The following is an 18,933-nucleotide window of genomic DNA, read 5'->3' as shown; positions in this document are numbered from 1 at the left end:
TGTACAGTGTCCCAACTTTTTTGGAATCGGGTTTGTATGTATATATATATATACATGTGTGTGTGTGTGTGTGTGTATTACCAGTCAAACGTTTTTTGAACAGTAAGATTTTTTTGTTTTTTAAAAGAATTCTCTTCTGCTCACGGTGAGCTTGATTTCACCAAGTACAACATGTTCCTGGATCAACATCCTTGTTGATCCTGGAACGCCATTCCAATCAACCAATCAGAATTGAGGGATAACTTTTCAGGAAATATTTGTTTTAGACTTTGATCAGGGTTAGGTGTTAATCAGCTATCATTTCCCTCTTTTAGGAATAAATGATGGGTAGGAGTAGGTTTAGGGGTAGGGATTGAGTTAAATCTATAATTTTGGACAGTAATGTTGATCCATGTCAGCCTGCATTTACACCTAACCCTATCCCTACCCCTAAACCTAACCCTATCCATAATTTATCCCTAAAATCAGAGGGAAATGATAGTTGAATAACAAGGGTATAGAAGCACCTAACTCTAGTTGTAAGGCTAAAATTGACATTTCTTTTAAACTTATCCCTGAATTCTGATTGGTTGATTGGAATGTTATTCCAGGATCAACATGGATGTTGAATCGATCCAAAATACAGCAAAAGCAGTTATATTGTGATATATTTTTTACATTTAAAATAACTGCTTTGAATATATTTTAAAATGTAATTTATTCCTGTGATTAAAGCTGAATTTTCCGCAGTCAGTGTCACGTGATCCTTCAGAAATTATTCTAATATGCTGATTAAGAAACATTTATTATTATTATTATTATTATTTATTATATATGTATTATCAATATTTAAAACAGTAGAGTACATTTTTTTTAGGATTGTTTGAGGAATAATTAAAAAGAAAATCCAAAGATCTGCATTTATCTGAAATAAAAGCTTTTGTAACATTATGCACTATATCATTCAAAAGCTTGGAGTCAGTATATATTGTTATGGGGCAAACAAGACGTGAGACGAGCGGATCCATTTGCAAGCTTTATTCAAAGGCAAGGTCATCACACAGACATGGGTCAAACAGGTATATAAATGGCAAGACAAAGAGTAGTCCTAGGGCAAGCGTGGGGATCAATTGATCGGCGAACAATATCCAACAGGGGTAAGGCAAGAGAGAATCCACACAGCAATAATCCAAACGAGGTGCAAACGAGGTGCAAACAATGTCCAAACGGCAAGGCAAAGGGTTAATCCAGGAAACACAGGCAGGTATCAAACACGAGAAAACTTACAAGGCAAAACTATAACAACTGAGAGGGCTCTGTGGAGTAGCTATCACTAGGATATATGCTAAACAATACTCGGCAGAGAGGAAGAGGAAGTCCATGGTTTATGTAGGGTGTGTGATCAGCTGTGCGTGTCGTCAGTGCAATGGATGATGGGAATTGTAGTCTGAGGTGGCATGCAACAGTTAGTGTAGTGCAAGAGTCCCTTCTAATGAACAGGTTTGACAACTTTCATTGGTGTTTGGTAATGAGTTTTTGGCTCAAGGTCTGCATTTAAAGTCACACCAGAGGTGTTCAGCTGAGATCAGGACTTTGCTTTATGCAGACCAGACTGACTGAATCAACCATTTCTTTTTGAACCTTGCCTTATACACAGAGGCACTGTCATGTTAGAATAGAAAAGGACCCTGTCCAAACTGTTGCTATAAAATTAGAAGCACACAATTCCCTAGAATATCATTATATGCTTAAACATTAAGATTTCTACTCATAGAAATTACTAAAGTAGTCAAACCTGTTCATTAGACGGGGAGTGACTGAATACTTTTGGCAATATAGTGTGTGTGTGTATATATATATATATATATATATATATATATATACACACACACACACATATACATATATATATATATATATATAATTATAGAAATTAATACTTTATTTAGCTTTATTTAGCAAGGATGCTTTAAATTGATCACAGGTGATGATCAGGACATTTATAATGTTACAAAATATTTATATTTCAGATAAATGCTGTCCATTTGAACTTCATATTCATCAAAGAAACCTGAAAAAAATGTACGCAGCTGTTTTCAACATAATAATAAAGTTTTTTTCAGCAGTAAATCAGAATATTAGAATGATTTCTGAAGGATCATGTGACTGGAGTAAAGATGCTAAAAATTCAGCGTTGAAGTCACAGGAATAAATTACATTTTAAAATATATTGAAATAGAAAACAATTATTTTAAATAGTAAAAATATTTTAAAATGTTACTGTTTTTGCTGTACTTTGGATCAAATATATGCAGGCTTGTTGAGCAGAAGAGACTTCTTATTAATGTTTTTTTTTTTTTTTCTGACACTTTATCCTACAGTAAATTAGAATCTATTCTGAATTATACATGTATTTTGCAAATAGTGTTAACATCCATATACCAACAATTTGACACCAAATGTATTGCGGTTACAGAATTAAATATTTATGAATCATAAAAAATATTTCATGGTGGCATGATGTCCATAAGAGAAAAGCATTGAGAATAGCATAACATATTTACAGTTGTGTCGTGTGATCATTGGACATCTATTTCTGCTATTTATGAATCAGTGTAATATATATAGATAATTGATGTGTCATAAATCATTAGTATCATTTTAATAATTTCGAATTCTGTTCAGTATAGATTACCCAACCACCTGGTGTGAAAACAGATTAGAATGAACTTGTCCGTGGTTGTCCAGGAACATTGCGCCAACTGCTGGCTTGCTGAGCGAACAGCTCAAAACAAAGATAGCAGCGCCCTCTGCTGAGCAAACGTTGACTTTTACAATGATGCACTAATCTATTTAGGTCAAATTGCAAGATTTTGCAACTACCAAAATAAAAGTATCTGCAATATTTTATATTTTCATATAAGACATGATTCTATTGGTCAAACAATCTAACATCAAACTTATATGCAACTCAACAAAATTACTGCACACTTAATTGAAGAGCTAGTTGTTACCTATTGTCCATGATACATGTAATCTTGTTAGAAAGAGAGCAGTCTTATAACTCAATAACTCAAATTTATATAACAGAAATAGAAAAAAATAAGCTGTTGTTTATATATATATAAAAAAAAGACAGATACTTGCAAGGTTTTCATATTTTTAATCAGATATCTGTTTAACTGACCTAAACTGCCATGATATATAACTACCTAAATACTATTTTTTTATTAACTACTGTATTTTTCTGTATTAATCTTTACCTCACGTAAACACAATTAATATATTTGTTAATCACAATAATACACTATAATTTATGTTCCCAGTGCTTATTTTCTCATTAAAATATGAGCATTAAAGATGAATCATAAATTAAACAGAATTTAAAAACTACAAATTATATGTTACACTAGTGATTCCTCATAAAATATGAGCACTAAGAAGCTTTGCATAGTGTTCAGGTCGATATCTTTGAAGGTAAACATCCATTTTCCCCTTTACTTTCTTCTCACAGCTTAAACCTGTGGAGAGAGACAAGAAAAATACAGTATATATTATTAAATGAAAAGAGGTTTTTATTTATATATAATTCTAAAGGGTTATTAATAAACAATAGATGCCAAAGTGTTTTAGACATTTGTGACCCTGGACCACAAAACCAGTCATAAGGGTATTTTTTTGTGATTTCTACATCATCTGGAAGCTTAATAAATAAGCTTTCCATTGATGTATGGTTTGTTAGGATAGGTTAATATTTGGCTGAAATACAACTATTTGGAAATCTGGAATCTGAGGGTGCAAAAAAATTCAATATTGAGAAAATCGCTTGTCCAAATGAAGTTCTTAGCAATACGCATTACTAATCAAAAATTTGGTTTTGATATATTTATGGTAGGAAATTTACTAAATATCTTCATGGAACATCTTTACTTAATATCCTAATGATTTTTGGCATAAAAGAAAAATCAATCATTTTGATTCTACAAACACACCCGTGCTACTTATGACTGGTTTTGCGGTCCATGGTCACATTTATGGTTTATTAGGCAACAGATATCAACCTTCTTAGCCATGTTTATTATAGTATACTAAAACTGAAACTGAAACCATAAAATAATATTTTTGTTACTTGAACTAAAATCAGCGTAAAAAACTTTTAGTATTAGCATTTATTAGTAATATAATTAGCTAATAATGAATCAAACCTGTAATAGAATCTCAATTGTACTAAAGCAATATGATTTGTGTGTCCACAGACATAAACTCACCCAGTTCTACAGCAATGCCTGTAATCCTCTGCAGAGCTGCATTCATGTCACCTCCTTCAGGCACCAGAACCTCAATCTCTCCCACACAATATCTGAAATCAGCCTGGTCCAGATCCACCCGCACTGCACCGGCCTCCCTCTCTAGCGTGTAAGAGCAGCGCTCGGTCTTGAACTCGGCAAAACAGACCAGATTGAGGTCATCCAGCCACTTTGTGTCATCTGCTGAACAGATCTCGGTGTCCTCATTTTCTGCGACTTTGTCAATTTGTTCCCTTTGTGAGGAATTTGATTCACTCCCTTCAGCGGTGTGTTCCCTGATTATCCTGCTGACTTCTGATTGAATCAGAGGGAGACTGGTTATCTCTCTGTATCGTGTACAAAGGGTCTCGGTGTCATTGCCAGGAGTAGTTTCTGAAACTGCAGGGCATTTCAACTCCCACAATCCCTCTCGGCATCTCAGCCAGAAATCTTTTAGTGTGAGGATGAAATCTGGTGAGTCGAAGTACTGGTCTCGGAGCTGCCGCTGACCGATGCATTCAGCTGTACAGAGATATGATATTTAGTGCTGTCGAACGATTAATAGCATCCCAAATAAAAGTTTTTGTTTACATAATATATGTGTGTGTACTGTGTATATTTACTATTATGTATATATAAATACAAACACATGCATGTATATATTTATGAAAAATATCTTATGTTTATATGTTAAATATATTTATATATAATATAAGTATATAAATATATACATGTAAATATTTTCTAAATATTTACTGTATGTGTGTGTATTTATATTTACATAATAAATATACAAAGTACACACACATATATTATGTAAACAACAACTTTATTTTGGATGTGATTAATCGCGACAGCACTAAATTGAAAATATAAGAAAAAGACATCAAATGAAAGGGTATTTAATACTGTTGGGATTCTGTATAATAATGAATATAAGTATAAAGTCAATGATTGATTTGGATAATGAGAAGATGTGAACACACCTCCAATATCTTGTAGTTTTCCCATAATTTCTGCATAACAAACGAATTTTCTCTCAACCTCTACAGTCATTTTTTTTCTATGAGACATAAAAAATCAAAACAAGAAAGAGTTGAATCTTGGCATATTCATTATATTAATTAAAGACTGCAGTAATGGACAATATGTAGTTTTGTAGTGCCAAATCAAATCAGGTCAGCTGTGTTTCAAAACCAAGAGAGCTGCCTAGTAAGACAGTAGTTTTCCGTTTTCGGTGCTGACTAAAAATGCTGCCTAGGTAGGCACCTGGTTATGTTTCGAGACACAGGCAACAGCAAATATTGCCCGGGACCTGGTAAAAGGTTAATTAATTGTTAGCTCAGACAATTGGTAATTATATTGGAACTACAAAAAAAAAAATCCGTTTGAGATTTTAAACAAACTATAAAAAACCAAGTAAACTTACTGATCAATCAGTAGTGTAATGAGGACAAACGCGGAAACGGGGTCCTGTGCAGCTTTTCCGTTCAGGCATATTTACGGACAGCCTAATATCTGCGCGTCATTAAGCGCACTGCATAACCTACGCAACAGACTGATTATTACAAGTATTACTTACTGACAAATATTGCATTTCTATCAAGATTAGACATTTTACATATATGTTATTGCATAACACATACTGATACTTTATCCAGTTTGGTTTTGTATTAAATATATAGACAGCAAAATGTACAACAGCATTGCCAACAATATACATATAAGTGTAAATATCGTATAATATATAATAATCAAATATATACTAGATTCATGCTAGGACCATGAGACTGCTCAAATATCCAGTTGTTATAAATAAAAACAAGCTGAAAAGAAAGTGGAACAGCACTAATTCGATTTTATTAATACTTTGTTTTTATTTAATCAAGAAAAAACCTTAAGTTGTTTTGGGTAAAAGCGTCTGCTAAATGAATAAATGTAAAACAATATTTTTAGTTAAAATAGTATTTTAATTATTAGATTACATTTATTCGCTTAGAACTATTGTATGTAGTTATTAGATAGCATATAACATTAATAATAACAAAACAGGACTAAATAAAACATATATATTTATATATTAGTTGTATGTTACAATCACCCACGTGGTTTTTTAAAGACGTCGCCTCTTCAGACGAACATCTAAAATAGAGTTACAAATAACTGAATTAATGTCAGTAAACAACATTGTTCCAACATGCTTTAAGGTTTAATAAACCATTAGGAACATTCTTGGAGAGAGTGAGCACTCCGCTTTTGGGGGAGTTGTCGTGTGTTTACTAGAGGAGAGAGAGAGAGAGAGAGAGAGAGAGAGCGAGAGAGAGAGAGAGCACTGACGGAGTGAGTGAGTGAGTGAGAGAGAGAAAACTTTTCAGTTTTAAAGAGCGAGAGGAAGCGTGTGCTGGAGTCCCAACCATGCAGGTAAAAGCCTTAGCTAATTGCTTTAGTGTTAATTAAACGATGTTGACGCCGAATTGATCAAGAAGTTGCGATCGAGGGGGCGATGCGGATCTCATCGCGTCCCGAGCACGACTAATAATTAAATGCATGCCATTTCACTGCGAATATTTATGTATGTTAAAATCCCAACTTTTCTGCCTCGATCTCTCATTTTGGCCCCGCCACCCCCTTTCGCTGCTCGTTGTGTGGCACGTCGCTCTTTTCGAGCAGCAATCGTTAATTACTGCAATTATTAAAACACTTCTAATGCTCAATAACAACATTATATACTAAACGGCGAACTTAGACCGCCAACTGCAAGGGATTGGGTAAGATAAACGCTGAAGGGGGGACGGCAAACGGGTTGTTTTTAACACATCTTGTACGAAGCAACCCAAATTCATTAATTAAATAGCTTAGTCGAAGTAGGCCGCAATTTCCGTTGTGGAGCGGACGGCGGGCGGGGAATGTCTCAATGCCCGACCAACAGGCCACAATCAGGGGGGCGAGGAACTAATCAAGCCCGAGGTTTTACATCTGAGAGCCGAAAGCCTATTTACACAATTCAATTAGTGCGTTAAAGCAGACTTGTACTGCAGCATCTCGAGCGATGCGATTGTTTTAGCGTTTAATTTATTCTCGTAGCGCTAATTCTGCGTCTTTGAGAAGTTTGTGGGCGATTTGTGGCTTGATACGCGATGCATAATTAGTTGACCAATTTGTTGAGTGTGTTGTTAGCTGCGTTAGCCATGTGAAGTGCCACGAATGTTTATGAGAAACGGCTTCTTTTGTTTTAACGTCACCCTTCAAGTAAATAATCGCTCAAATCAGTCGCGTTGCAGCGATTAAAGTTGGAAAAGGGGGTAATTAGGGCACTTTAATGGGGTATTTGGCATGATTACATTGGAGTGAGTCTGTATATGTAACGTTATGTGTGTGTTAGCGAGGCAGGCTAAAGCTCTCCGTTTCCAATTGATTCAACAGCACACGGGTCTTGCTAATTAGGCTGTGGGTTAATTAACGAAATCATCAAGAGTTATGGCGGCCATATGAGCTCGCTGTCGAACGGCGGTGTCCCGCGGCGTATGGGTTCATCTGTCTTTGACTTTTAGGAGAAGTTAATAGTACTTGCGTTGAGGATTCAGAGCATGTTTTCAGTCTAGCAGGGAAGCTAATTGGCGTGGCATTGTAGCACTGTTGGCATTTGATGTCTGTTCGTTCCTTGACAGTGGCATGTAAAAACGAAGCCAGAAACTATCATTTAAATGATTTTGCATGCATACGCTAAATTAAGTCGTTTAGATGTCAATTAAGATGTGTATGTCTCTGTCCTGGACGTATGTGTTATTTATTTGGGTTATTGTTTTAAAGAGACATTACTTCCATTAACATCCCAGGGGATTTGCACCCATTAGCTGTTATTTACAAGGGGCAACATATTGACAGATTAACACTATGATTTCTCTCATATCAGCATATTATAAGACCAGTCAAGGTCAACATGTAGGCCTCCTCTGACGTTAAATAACCTAGTTATTGCAGAAATGATAAATGCATGCATAATTCCAGGTTTTATCTGATTAACATGGGATGCCTCATATGAAGTGATGTACATTCAAATGCATGAATTATAAACAAGCCACAAGGTATCGATTGTACAGATGTATGTTGTGTCTAGCAAAAAGAACAAATGCATCTGTGAATTCGATTTGATGTCTTGTTTTAAGTACATAGCATAGATTGTATGGCCTATACAAGCAAGACAAAATGTTAGAGCTTATTGTAAAGGTACTCTAAATAGATGAAAGGGGTGGTTTGATATATGGTGGTATGTCCTAACATTATCATGCATAGTATTTTTGTTTTGATTTGTAAGTGTCAGCATACATCAAAGCCAATTAATCTAATTAATGAGACAACTGTTGATTTTTTTTTTTTTAAAGTATAAGTTTTGATGATTTAGCTTATTTGAACTGAACAACTGTTTAGTGCTGATTGTACATTAGAAAGAATTCTATTGCATTAGATGCTGTCTATAAAGTATTATTATTGTGTCATCATTTACTCACCTTTGTGTCATTCCAAACTTGCATGACTTTATTTCTTCTCTGAAACATAAAAATTATTAAAAAGATTAAAAAAAATGTCTCAGTGGGGTCCAATGTTGTTTGGACACTACAAAACATCTTGTTTTGTATTCTGCAAAGATAGTCATACAGGTTAGGAATGACATGAGGCATTAATGCCTAAATGATGACATAATTTAATTTTAAGGTGAGCTAGCCCATTAAGACTTTAGCTTTATAAAGTACTGCATTTTGTTTCATGTATTTGTTAATGTCAGATTTCTTTCAGATCACTGATGTGTTAAAAAAGGACCAATTCAAATACACTATGCAGCTTGAGGGTACTTTAAACAAAAATACTGTAAAATATAATCAAATTTCTAAAAAAGAATTCTGAAAATGAATGAGTAAAGAAATATTTGCCTTATTTAGATATGATTAAATACTATTACATATAATAATGTGACTTTGGTTTCAGGAGGAGCCAGGAGAAACTCTGGGAGGTGCCAATAACAGGGGTTCAATGTGGTTATGCCCTCTATGTCAGGAAAGTCAACCAGACCGTGAGAATCTCTCTCATCACCTTACGGACAAACACAGTGTCCTCCCTGCTTGCCTTGATAAGTTACTGGATATTGTGAGTACATTTACAAAGAGCACATTTAAAATAAAAAGTGTAATTATGTACGTTTTGATGGTGCAGGCTCTAAACAAAAGTAATGACAAGCTTATAGAAGTGTTTTGTTTTTAAGTAAATAATTGGTTTCCTCTTTTCATAAGGCTGCTCCTAAGCACCGTTCCATTGCTGAAGAAGAATCCATAGCCCAAAATGATGCAGGTGACTTTTGATCATCTATAAAGTTATTCTCAAGTGTTTGTTTGTGCCACAGTGGTTCAACACTATCTCAGCACTGAGATCCAGGGTTCCAGTGTTATTGATACCCGGCTTAGCCAATTGTGTGTCCAGTGGTGAATAACCTGTTGATGACCACCTCGCTTCAGTAGTCTCCATGGCAATGAAACACCTGTAGGTTGTAGCCCCCACAAGTATTCAGTTTTTGTGCTGACTCCTGGACTTAATGATTGAAAAAGATTTATTGAAATTTTTCTGCTTTTAAATCTTGAAAACCTGATGTCCAGCATTTGTTTTCATGTTGGATATCAGGGGTTTCACAAAATTTCTAGAGTCAGGAATGGACCAGGGACCCCCGTTACGTACTGTATAAACTGAGTGTTGTGTTTTAAGCATGACTTATAACAACGTGTATAGTTTTATATTAATTTATGTACCTATGATATGTTGCAAAAACAACAAAATCTTACTTTTAGGTAGGGTTGGGTATCGAAAACCGGTTCCAAGTCTGAAGCACAAGCACAGAGATCAGTGGTCTCGGTGCGGATTCCCGTTTTGTGTCCATCCTCGAACCGTTCCGTGCATTTACACCGCAGAAAAGGTTATTCCGGGCCAGAACTGACTTCTTTCATATTCATCGACCAGTGTGCTGAAAACTACGTCAGTATATCATCATAAACACAGACGTTTTTGTCTTAAGTGAATGTAAACCGATGAGAGAGAAAACACAAATGTACAGTATTTTTAGATCTGCGTACGTTTGGTGTTAAAGAGACAGCAGCTTAATAAACGCACTGCCTGTCATTAATGTTAATCAAATAACAAAATAAAATCATTCACTGATCTTGAATGAATATCTTTAAGTATTATTAATGAATCTGTTTTATTTATGAAAAGAAATCTATGCAGTGTTTTTAAACTTTTTTTTTTTTTTTTGGAAGTTTACCGGAAATTTGATTCAGTTGTATTTATTTATGCTATTGCTAATCGATTTGTTTGTTCCTGTTTTATTAAATGATTGTTTACTTTCCTGTAGCTCAAATAGTAGAGCATGGCGCTGGCAACGCCAAGGTCATGGGTTCGATTGTAAAAACTGTAACTTGAATGCAATGTAAGTCGCTTTGGATAAAAGTGTCTGCTAAATGCATAAATGTAAATGTACTTGTCTTTAACACTTTAATATTTGAAATTTATATTAGTCTAGTTGTTTTTGATGTGGTATTTTTGTAAAAAGCATAGACAAAAGTTCCTCTTGTAGGCCTAAATTCTGTAGGTTGCAGATTTTTGTTCATGTTATTCGGTTGCAACAGAATGCTTTGTAAAAAGACACTGAATAAATGTCTGACTTCATTTTTTTTTTTTATATTGGATTTTTTTATCTTATTGGAAATCAAAACTTGGAATCGAAAAGAATCGGAATCGATAAGTGGAATCTGAATTTATAAAATTAAAACGATACCCAACCCTACTTTTAGAATATATTTATTATAAAGTTTAGCTATGGTTAATCGTTATTTAATGTATTAAGTATTTCTGATAAACACTTTATTTTGGAAAAACAAAAAGATAAAAATAATTAGTGGAAAATTTGTGAAATTGTCCAAGACCTGTCTTGTATATTCGGCATAATATTATCAAATTGTAGTGTTACAAAACTTATTTTGGACTTTATTTATTTATTTATTTAAAGGTTTACTAATATTTAATTATTTAATTCATCAGATGACACATCTCAGCTGAAACATTTAGAGAACACAAAATCCCCCTCAATGGCTTCCCAAAATGAGAGCGAATCTACAGATGCAGGTGACAAGGGTGGTTCTTCTCAGGAAAAAGAGCTGGATGAAGAGATGGAGGGAGGGAGAAATGAGGAAAGTGATGCGGGGGTGCTGGAGTCAGATCAGGACCATGTGGAGCAAATTATAAAAATATCAGAGGCTTCTGTCAGCAATGGCAGATCTGCCTGTAAAAACAGTGTAGCCTCTGAAGGTGACAACCGTCCATTCAAGTGTAATGCGTGTTTGGAGTCATTTCCCACTAGAACGGCTTTGAGTGTGCATTATAATTCAACCACCCATATTCAGAGGATGAGAACCGGGATGTTGAAAGACTGTGAATCAACCCCTTTCCTGGCTCGACCTTACATCTCCAACAAACCATACCAGTGTGCCGTCTGTCGTGTCTCCTACAATCATGCCATCACCCTGGAAAGTCATTTAAAATCTGTGTTGCACCAGAGTCGCAGCAGGAGTGCTGGGAATGCTACTCCTAGTTCCACTGCAAATACAGGAACTGGATCCATGGTTACAAACTTGGCTGCGACCACTGTTGGAAGCACCACACAGTTAGTTAACACCTCCACCAGCAATTGTGTAACCCAAGCAAACCTGACTGCATCAGCAGTACCAACCAAAGACGGAGAGCAGGTGCAGCCTCAGCTAGCTCCCTCATTACTTTCTTCTCCGGTGGCCTCTGCACAAGCCATGTCTGCTATTCTCACTCTCCTGACTTCGAGCCCAAATTCTCTCCCACACTCCATTCTTCCTTCTCTCTTCACAACAGGGACGTCTGCAACACCAGGAGCAGCTACCCCGCAGCTTATACCCCAGCCTCAGATGCTCATGCCCCTGGTGTTGAATGGACTCCAAACCCAAATCCAAGGCCAGAATCCAGAGTCTCCAAACCAACTTTTGCAGCAGGCAGTGCCAGTCCTTGGTCTCAGTGCTGCACAACAAGCTCTCTTGGCCCAAAGACTCAGTGGCTTACAAAGTCAGTGGGCTGCATTTGGCCCCCCAACTACCACTCATATGAGTTTAGAGGAGACCAACAAGATGCTGGACAAAGGTGCAGACATGAGAGTATGCAATGAAATAAAAGTCGAGCCTTGCGATCAGCAAATGTCACTAAAATCAGAAGAGGACTGGAAAATTAATGGTGTAAAAAAAGAGATGTGTAAAAAGGCTGAGAATACACAGGAGCAAAGTGAGAAAATGGTGGGCAACAGCACAACATGTGATGAAAAAGAGCAAAAAGAAAGTGAAATGGAAGTCGAGGAGATGGGTGAAAAGGTGTGCGAGGAGGAAGAAGCAAGCTCCAAAGTAACTAAATCCACAGCAGCCCCGGTCCTTCAGGGTGATAGTCCATTGTTATGTGCTTTGGATCCAAACCAAGGTCTCAGCCATACACATACTGTTAACAGCTCTGCTGCTGCTAACTGTACCTTTCGTAACACTAATTTTGCCTTAAGATATTCAGGCCATAGAAGTGCAAAAGATCAACTGCTCTTGTCTTCAGGACGGCCTGTGCTCACTGAATTCCAGTCTCAGGTTCTATGGGCCTTTTTAGAGTCACGAGATGATGCTGAAACATCTAGTCCTCAGCGGGAGGATTGCGAAGCCCTCGGCAGGGAGGTAGGGCTAAGTGGAGAAGAGGTACGCAAGTGGTTCTTAGATGCCTGGCAATCCAAAGATAGGGAGAGATTAGACCGCTTCCATGATGAAAGAGACAGAAGTATGGAGGAAGAAGAAGGTAATTTAATGATTGATGAGAGTGAAGATGGACATAGTCCATCAGCGACAGGTAGTCATGCCATTGACTTATCCAGTAGTGCAGAAAGACACAGGATTGGTAAGGGAAGCCCAAGAGAACTGCTGTTGACATCTGACTCTGAAAATGAAGAGTTCTACACGTCTGTTATCGTTACTGATGAAGAAAGTCAAAGCAGCTCTATGAGGGAAGAGTCAGGTAGCCCAGTCAAACAGTCTTCACAGGTAGAGCCAACAGCTGAAAGGTCAGGTGGTGGTGGAAAGGTTCTTCGCTCTACCACAGTCTTCCTCTCAGATGCAGAGGATGAATATGATGATGAACAAAGTATGAAGAGGAAAAAGAGAAAGAGTGCGATTGATAAGGAAGAGGTGGAGATCAAATGGGAGAAGCAAGATTTAGATCTTGATCTTCAGCTGGAGGCACAAGCAGACCCTCCTACTCCTCTTTCTGTTGCAATTGATCATCGGGGCGTTCCAGCTGGCATCTTTCAGTCACTGCCCCTTTCCCTGTCTTTGACTCAACTTTCCACCCAGTTATACAGTCCATATGTACTCTCGCTTCCTTCATCAGTTATTGGGGTTGGTGTTTCTGAAGGTGGTAGGGGTAAAATGGCCTTTTCAAATACTCAAGCAGTTACTCGAAGTCCAGCAGCATTTTCAGACCCCCTTAATGCACCCGCAGCCACCTCTCTTACACACTCCTTTTTATCTAATGGTAATGATTGTGAGTCTGCTTTGGATCTTAGCATGGGGAAAAACCACAACTTTACATTATCATCAACATCATCATCTGTCTCCGCACTTAACAAGCCCTCCATGCAGAAAAGTAATTTGCTTGATGGTCTGGGATTGAGACCAGCAACTGTTGGGGTTCCTACAGATGGAAGTCTTATTGTTGTTCAGGTGAAGCCAGATTCTGCTATTGCTATGCCATCTTCCAATAACAGTACTCTAACTAATCGCAATAATTTGGCTAAAACTAGCACTGTGTACATGAGGGCTGCAGAAAAAGTTAGCACATCACTCATGGAAAGGGAAAAAGAGAGGGAACGAGAAAAAGAGCGGGAACAAAAGAGGCCAAAAGTTAGACGGTTCAGGGACATGAGACGGTCCAGGACCATCATCCATGCTGACCAGCTTGATATTCTCTATGGATGTTATTTCAAAGATCCAAACCCTGGAAAGCATGAATTTGAGCAAATATCTGAGTGGGTGAACCTTCCAAAGAAAGTGGTTCAGATCTGGTTCCAGAATATGAGAGCTAGGGAGCGAAAGGGAGAGGTCCGTTTTATCAGTGATGGCACTTTGGCAGCTGTTGGGAAACCACTAATTAAGTTCACCTGGCCACTCTCGAAGCCAATATTCTCAACCCCACCTAAAACTAACCCAAGTCCCTCTACCGGCTGGGCCTCTGCAAAACCCCAAACTGGAAATGTTCCTCCAAAGACGGATAAGGTGAAGGAGGTCAAGGAGCCCCTGAAAACTCCCACTCAAGGTCCAAGTAGACCAAATCAGACACCCTCTTTCACCGGTGTGTCCACTGGTCCTTCATTAGTTCACAAGACCAAAGCAGAAGCATCTCCCATCATGGTTAAAATAGCTCCTAAGACAGTGGCCACACCGGTTGCTGTCCCTCTGCTTGTCAGTGGGATTCCTACATCTCGATCTGCTCTGAAAAGGAAGGTTGAAGAGGTGCGAGCTGAGTCGGACCATACCGATGAAGAGGACGATGATTATCAAGAAGGGGTCGAGTCTGGGACTACCAGCCATATTGTGCCAAAACTGTCCACTACGCCAATTAACAAGTCTTCTGCCTTGGCATCTCAGAAACACAATGGGCTCAAATATTGGTCTCAGAAAGGACCATTCAAGATCAACACCCTGTCAAGAGAACAGTTAGGCCTGAGCTCACAGCGACCTACGCCCACGCCCATGCCCACTACCACCACCACCCCTACCACACCATCCCCTGTGACGGTTACAGCATCCTCTGGTCAAAGCCAAAAAGAAACAAGTTATATGCAGCAGAACTCCACCCCAAGACGACCTCGAACTCACCTGAACTCTCTTCAGCTGTCCATCCTGCAGTCGTGCTACGAGACATGTGCTCATCCTAATGCACTGGAGTGTGAGGCGGTGGGGACTGAGCTTGGGCTTCCACTAAAGGTTGTGCAAATCTGGTTCCAAAATACACGTGCCAAGGAGAAACGCTGGAGGCTTCAGCAAGAGAAAATGGTGAGGACATTTTATTTAATATTGCAAAGCAGCTGTTTTCATGTCAAATTATAGTATTTTGCTACAATGTCACTGGCCTTCGAGGACTTCAGATGTTTTCTCGCCATAGCAACACAAGATATGTGCCAGATGCAGTAGATGAGATAAGAAAAAATGGCACCTTTAAAATTGTATTATTCCCTTTAACATAGTGGTGTAAAATGCATAAGAATAAAAATATTTTTTCTTTTTTTACATTAATTGCTTAAAGGGATAGTCCATCCAAAAATGAAAATTGTCATTAATTACTCACCCTTATGTTGTTCCAAACCCGTAAGACCTTTGTTCATCTTCGGAACACAAATTAAGATATTTGTGATGAAATCAAAGCCCAGAAAGTTAGCAAGGGCATTGTTAAAATAGTCCATGTGACATCAGTGGTTCAACCGTAATGCTATGAAGCTGCAAGAATACTTTTTGTGCGCAAAGAAAACAAAAATAATGACTTCATTCAACAATTTGTTCTCTTCTGTGTCAGTCTCCACCGTGCGTTCAAGAGAGTACCACGACTCATGCATGTGGTGCTGCTGACCCAGTAGTCAAAGTTCTGATGTAGAACGTACATATCTCTTAGTTCATCGTCTGTATATTCTGGTTCAGATAAGTAAGGCTGGGCAAAAAAGAAGTCATTCTCTCAAAATCTTCTGACATGTTTACAAAGACTTATCCCTTTAAGCAAAAAGATTGTAAGAATAGAATTTCTTATTCATCTTGGGACAAATGGCACATGGTTACTGAGCTGCATCAAGTAAATAAATGACCAATTTTTTTCCTTTAAAACAGAGGGATTCTCATTGAATTTTTCACTTTTCTTCATTTTTATTGGTATTGTTTAGTATTATTTTTTATTTTAATTAAATGAAACTAACATTGTATTTTTTTTTTTTTTTTACATCTTCACACAGTCTCCTAATCCCAATGACCCTTCTAAGAAGGTAGACATCAGTTCGGGTAGCTACCTACAATATAATGCTCTCCGAGCCAACCGTCCCATCCTGCCCAAACCTGTACAACTGACAGTTATGGATCCAACTCCATCATATAGCATCGGCCAGACAACAGGCCGTGAGACTCTGAGAGGCAAGTGCGAGGCCTGTGGGGTTGAATTCGAATCCAGGGCTGCAGCACGTGACCATGTCTTCTCAGCTCGACATCTTGCCACTCTGAGAACCACTAACTTTGGTCAGCAAGCATCATTGGTCAGCAATGGATCTGGTATGGGGTCTACTGGTGTTGCCAGCCAGTCTTCTACCCCATCACCAGCTAGCAGCTCCAGCTAAACAATGAATTGAAGCTGGTATCGTCTGCGGACCCACTAAACTTTTTGGCTTTCAATGGACAGAAGATGGGTGCTGGTCTTTTTAAGCTAATGTTCTTTTGAGGCTCTAAAATTGGAGCAGGCCCAGTTGACACTGGCCATCTTCGCTCTCTCTCCTTGGATATCAGCGAGACATTGTTATTATGATGTAGAGTCTTTGCTTACAGGGCTCCTTTTAATGACCTATTGCCACAGCATCATTTTACTATAAATAATCTACTGAAATGATAATCATGGACATGCTAATGCTTATGTGATTATGATCCATCTTCACAGCTTCATCTCGGTTTAAACTCCTATTATGTTGGGTAATATTTCTACTCACATTTACACAAAACACTTTATTTCATTGGGAGAATCTATGGTATTGAAGCACCCAAAAACTCAACCAAAGTGCTCTGGGTTCTCAATTATGTTTGTGGTACTGCTTTTGCTTGAGCCAGGGTGGTCTTTAGCCTGTTTTAAAGCTTATATAGAAGAGTCATTTCTAAGCTGATTTATCTCCAATCGTCTTGTTAATTCAAAAAAATGTATTCTGTAAACAGACGTTTTCCTTCTGGCTCAGTTGAAAGAAATAACTAGACTACGCTAATGCTAGATGGTAATGAAATGGCAAGTAAGACTGAGAATACGTGTCTTCTGGAATATGGATAATAAACGAGGACATTAACAATACGATAGCTATTTTTGAACAACCATCATGACAATCCTATAGTCATCAGCAGAGCTCTCGTTGAAAGTTCAAGATGTCAGATGGTCATCATACAGCACTTTGACCCTTTTAAAGTCTCAAACTTTTTTTAGGTTTTCATGTTCCGCAAATTAAACATAATTTTGTTGTGAAATCTTACTGTATGTCAAACTATAAAGAAGTATTAATCAGCTTTTAATATCATTTTTAAAAGGTTTGCATTGCACATAGTTAAACAGACAAAAAAAATATGGATCAGACCTAGACGCTGTGCACGAAGCCAAAGTCAAGTCTGTACTTAAACAATTTTATATGGATTTGTGGAACATCGAAATTATATACTTTACACCCTTTCATAAACCATTTGGTTTGGTTTGATTTTTTAGGGAGTAACCCCAGCTTGTCGATATAAATTAAACACAAAAGTCATTTATTTATGGTAAGAGCAAAAGCGTTTTAGAATTATGGGAGAGAGTGGTCATCTTTTTTTCTTGTACTTTCATTGAGCGTTTTGTGTTGTTGCGAACCGAGTGCTCATACTGAGTAGATTCAAGTATTTTTCTTAAAACTCACAAGGAGAGAAGACAGGGTGCTTTAGTGAACCTGGAAACTACTCATCAGGGCAACAGGTGGTGTGATTTGAAGGACATAAAATACTAAAGACGATTTTCCTTTTTGGTTTATTTTGTATAATATTATTGATACTATTAATACTTTAACAAAATGCAAAACTAAAAAAGATTTTTTAATGAACTATATTAAGAAAATGATATTCCAAAGTTGTTCTTCTTGCTTTGTCTCATTAAAGAAACCAAAAAGCAATCTTGATTGGAAGTGTTCGTAATGCAAAACGCAAATGGAGCTCCCATGCCTTGACACTTTGAACTAGTCCAGGGTTTAAGCATGAGCTACAGAGAAATGCATTTCAGACAACTCCGCTTGGAACACTTGAAGTTCATAGAAAAGTTTTGTTTTTCGGTATATATCCCAGCAAATACAAGTTGTTTTTCTTCAACTAGTGTCAAGTTGTAGCTCATATGAAATGAACATGGACTGGGTTGTAGTGCAGTGCTACAGGACGTGGGATCACACGGTGTTGCACTGTGCAGAGTATATCGGTAGAATATGGAGAAATGCTTTTATATTATCTTTTCACTTTTTCATTGACACTTGATTATCACTTGTTATAACTGTACTACTATTTTTCAGTACTTTCATCACTTTTGATTATTATTGCTTCATAACGGTTTTAATTGCATCTCAGACTTAGATATGTCATTGATATAAATATTGAACGATAATGGTGGCAGTCTTATGAAAAATTAGAATATTGATTAAGCTTGTACCTTCATTTTGTGTTGGTTCTCCTTTTTTCTTATGCAGAAAACAAATAAACTGAAGTTCATGTATTGTTGTTTCTCTTCATTATGTAAATTACCCTTAATTTATGTAGATACATTTATATTTTAAGTTGTGTGTTGG

At 37.3% G+C, this 18,933-nt stretch overlaps 2 protein-coding genes across 3 annotated transcripts; one reads left to right on the top strand and one right to left on the bottom strand.

Moving 5' to 3' along the window:
- Window positions 1-2,343: 2,343 nt before the first annotated feature.
- Window positions 2,344-5,773, bottom strand: LOC306863538 (thiamine-triphosphatase-like). The gene is made up of 4 exons (XM_079406935.1): window positions 5,695-5,773; window positions 5,252-5,328; window positions 4,248-4,787; window positions 2,344-3,500 (listed from the first exon to the last, which is right to left on the bottom strand). The coding sequence occupies exons 2-4, from the start codon at window positions 5,319-5,321 to the stop codon at window positions 3,400-3,402; spliced, it is 711 nt and encodes a 236-aa protein (XP_079263061.1). The 5' UTR covers window positions 5,322-5,328; window positions 5,695-5,773; the 3' UTR covers window positions 2,344-3,399.
- Window positions 5,774-6,546: 773 nt separating this feature from the next.
- LOC306863478 (uncharacterized protein) lies at window positions 6,547-18,861 on the top strand. Of its 2 annotated transcripts, none has more exons than XM_079406822.1 (5): window positions 6,547-6,686; window positions 9,249-9,407; window positions 9,551-9,608; window positions 11,346-15,403; window positions 16,348-18,861. In XM_079406822.1, exons 1-5 carry the CDS (start codon window positions 6,681-6,683, stop codon window positions 16,720-16,722), a joined length of 4,656 nt encoding a protein of 1,551 aa, XP_079262948.1. In that variant the 5' UTR covers window positions 6,547-6,680; the 3' UTR covers window positions 16,723-18,861. The 2 variants fall into 2 exon arrangements, with proteins under 2 accessions (XP_079262948.1, XP_079262949.1); XM_079406823.1 differs by lacking the exon at window positions 6,547-6,686 and adding an exon at window positions 9,046-9,111.
- The last annotated feature ends 72 nt before the right edge of the window (window positions 18,862-18,933 follow it).

The sequence above is a fragment of the Barbus barbus genome, assembly GCF_936440315.1.
Source record: "Barbus barbus genome assembly, chromosome: 44".
Lineage (NCBI taxonomy): Eukaryota > Metazoa > Chordata > Actinopteri > Cypriniformes > Cyprinidae > Barbus > Barbus barbus.
This window is presented reverse-complemented; position numbering and strand designations above follow the sequence as displayed.

Bases quoted from the DNA above. Each gene is read 5' to 3' on its own strand.
- LOC306863538 (XM_079406935.1), bottom strand. From the start codon at position 5,321: ATGACTGTAGAGGTTGAGAGAAAATTCGTTTGTTATGCAGAAATTATG. The intron at 4,788-5,251 runs GTGTGTTCACAT...ATCTCTGTACAG, and splicing joins AAAACTACAAGATATTGGAG to CTGAATGCATCGGTCAGCGG. The intron at 3,501-4,247 runs GTGAGTTTATGT...CTCTCTCCACAG, and splicing joins AGGCATTGCTGTAGAACTGG to GTTTAAGCTGTGAGAAGAAA.
- LOC306863478 (XM_079406822.1), top strand. The intron at 9,609-11,345 runs GTGACTTTTGAT...TTAATTCATCAG, and splicing joins CATAGCCCAAAATGATGCAG to ATGACACATCTCAGCTGAAA. The intron at 15,404-16,347 runs GTGAGGACATTT...ATCTTCACACAG, and splicing joins GGCTTCAGCAAGAGAAAATG to TCTCCTAATCCCAATGACCC.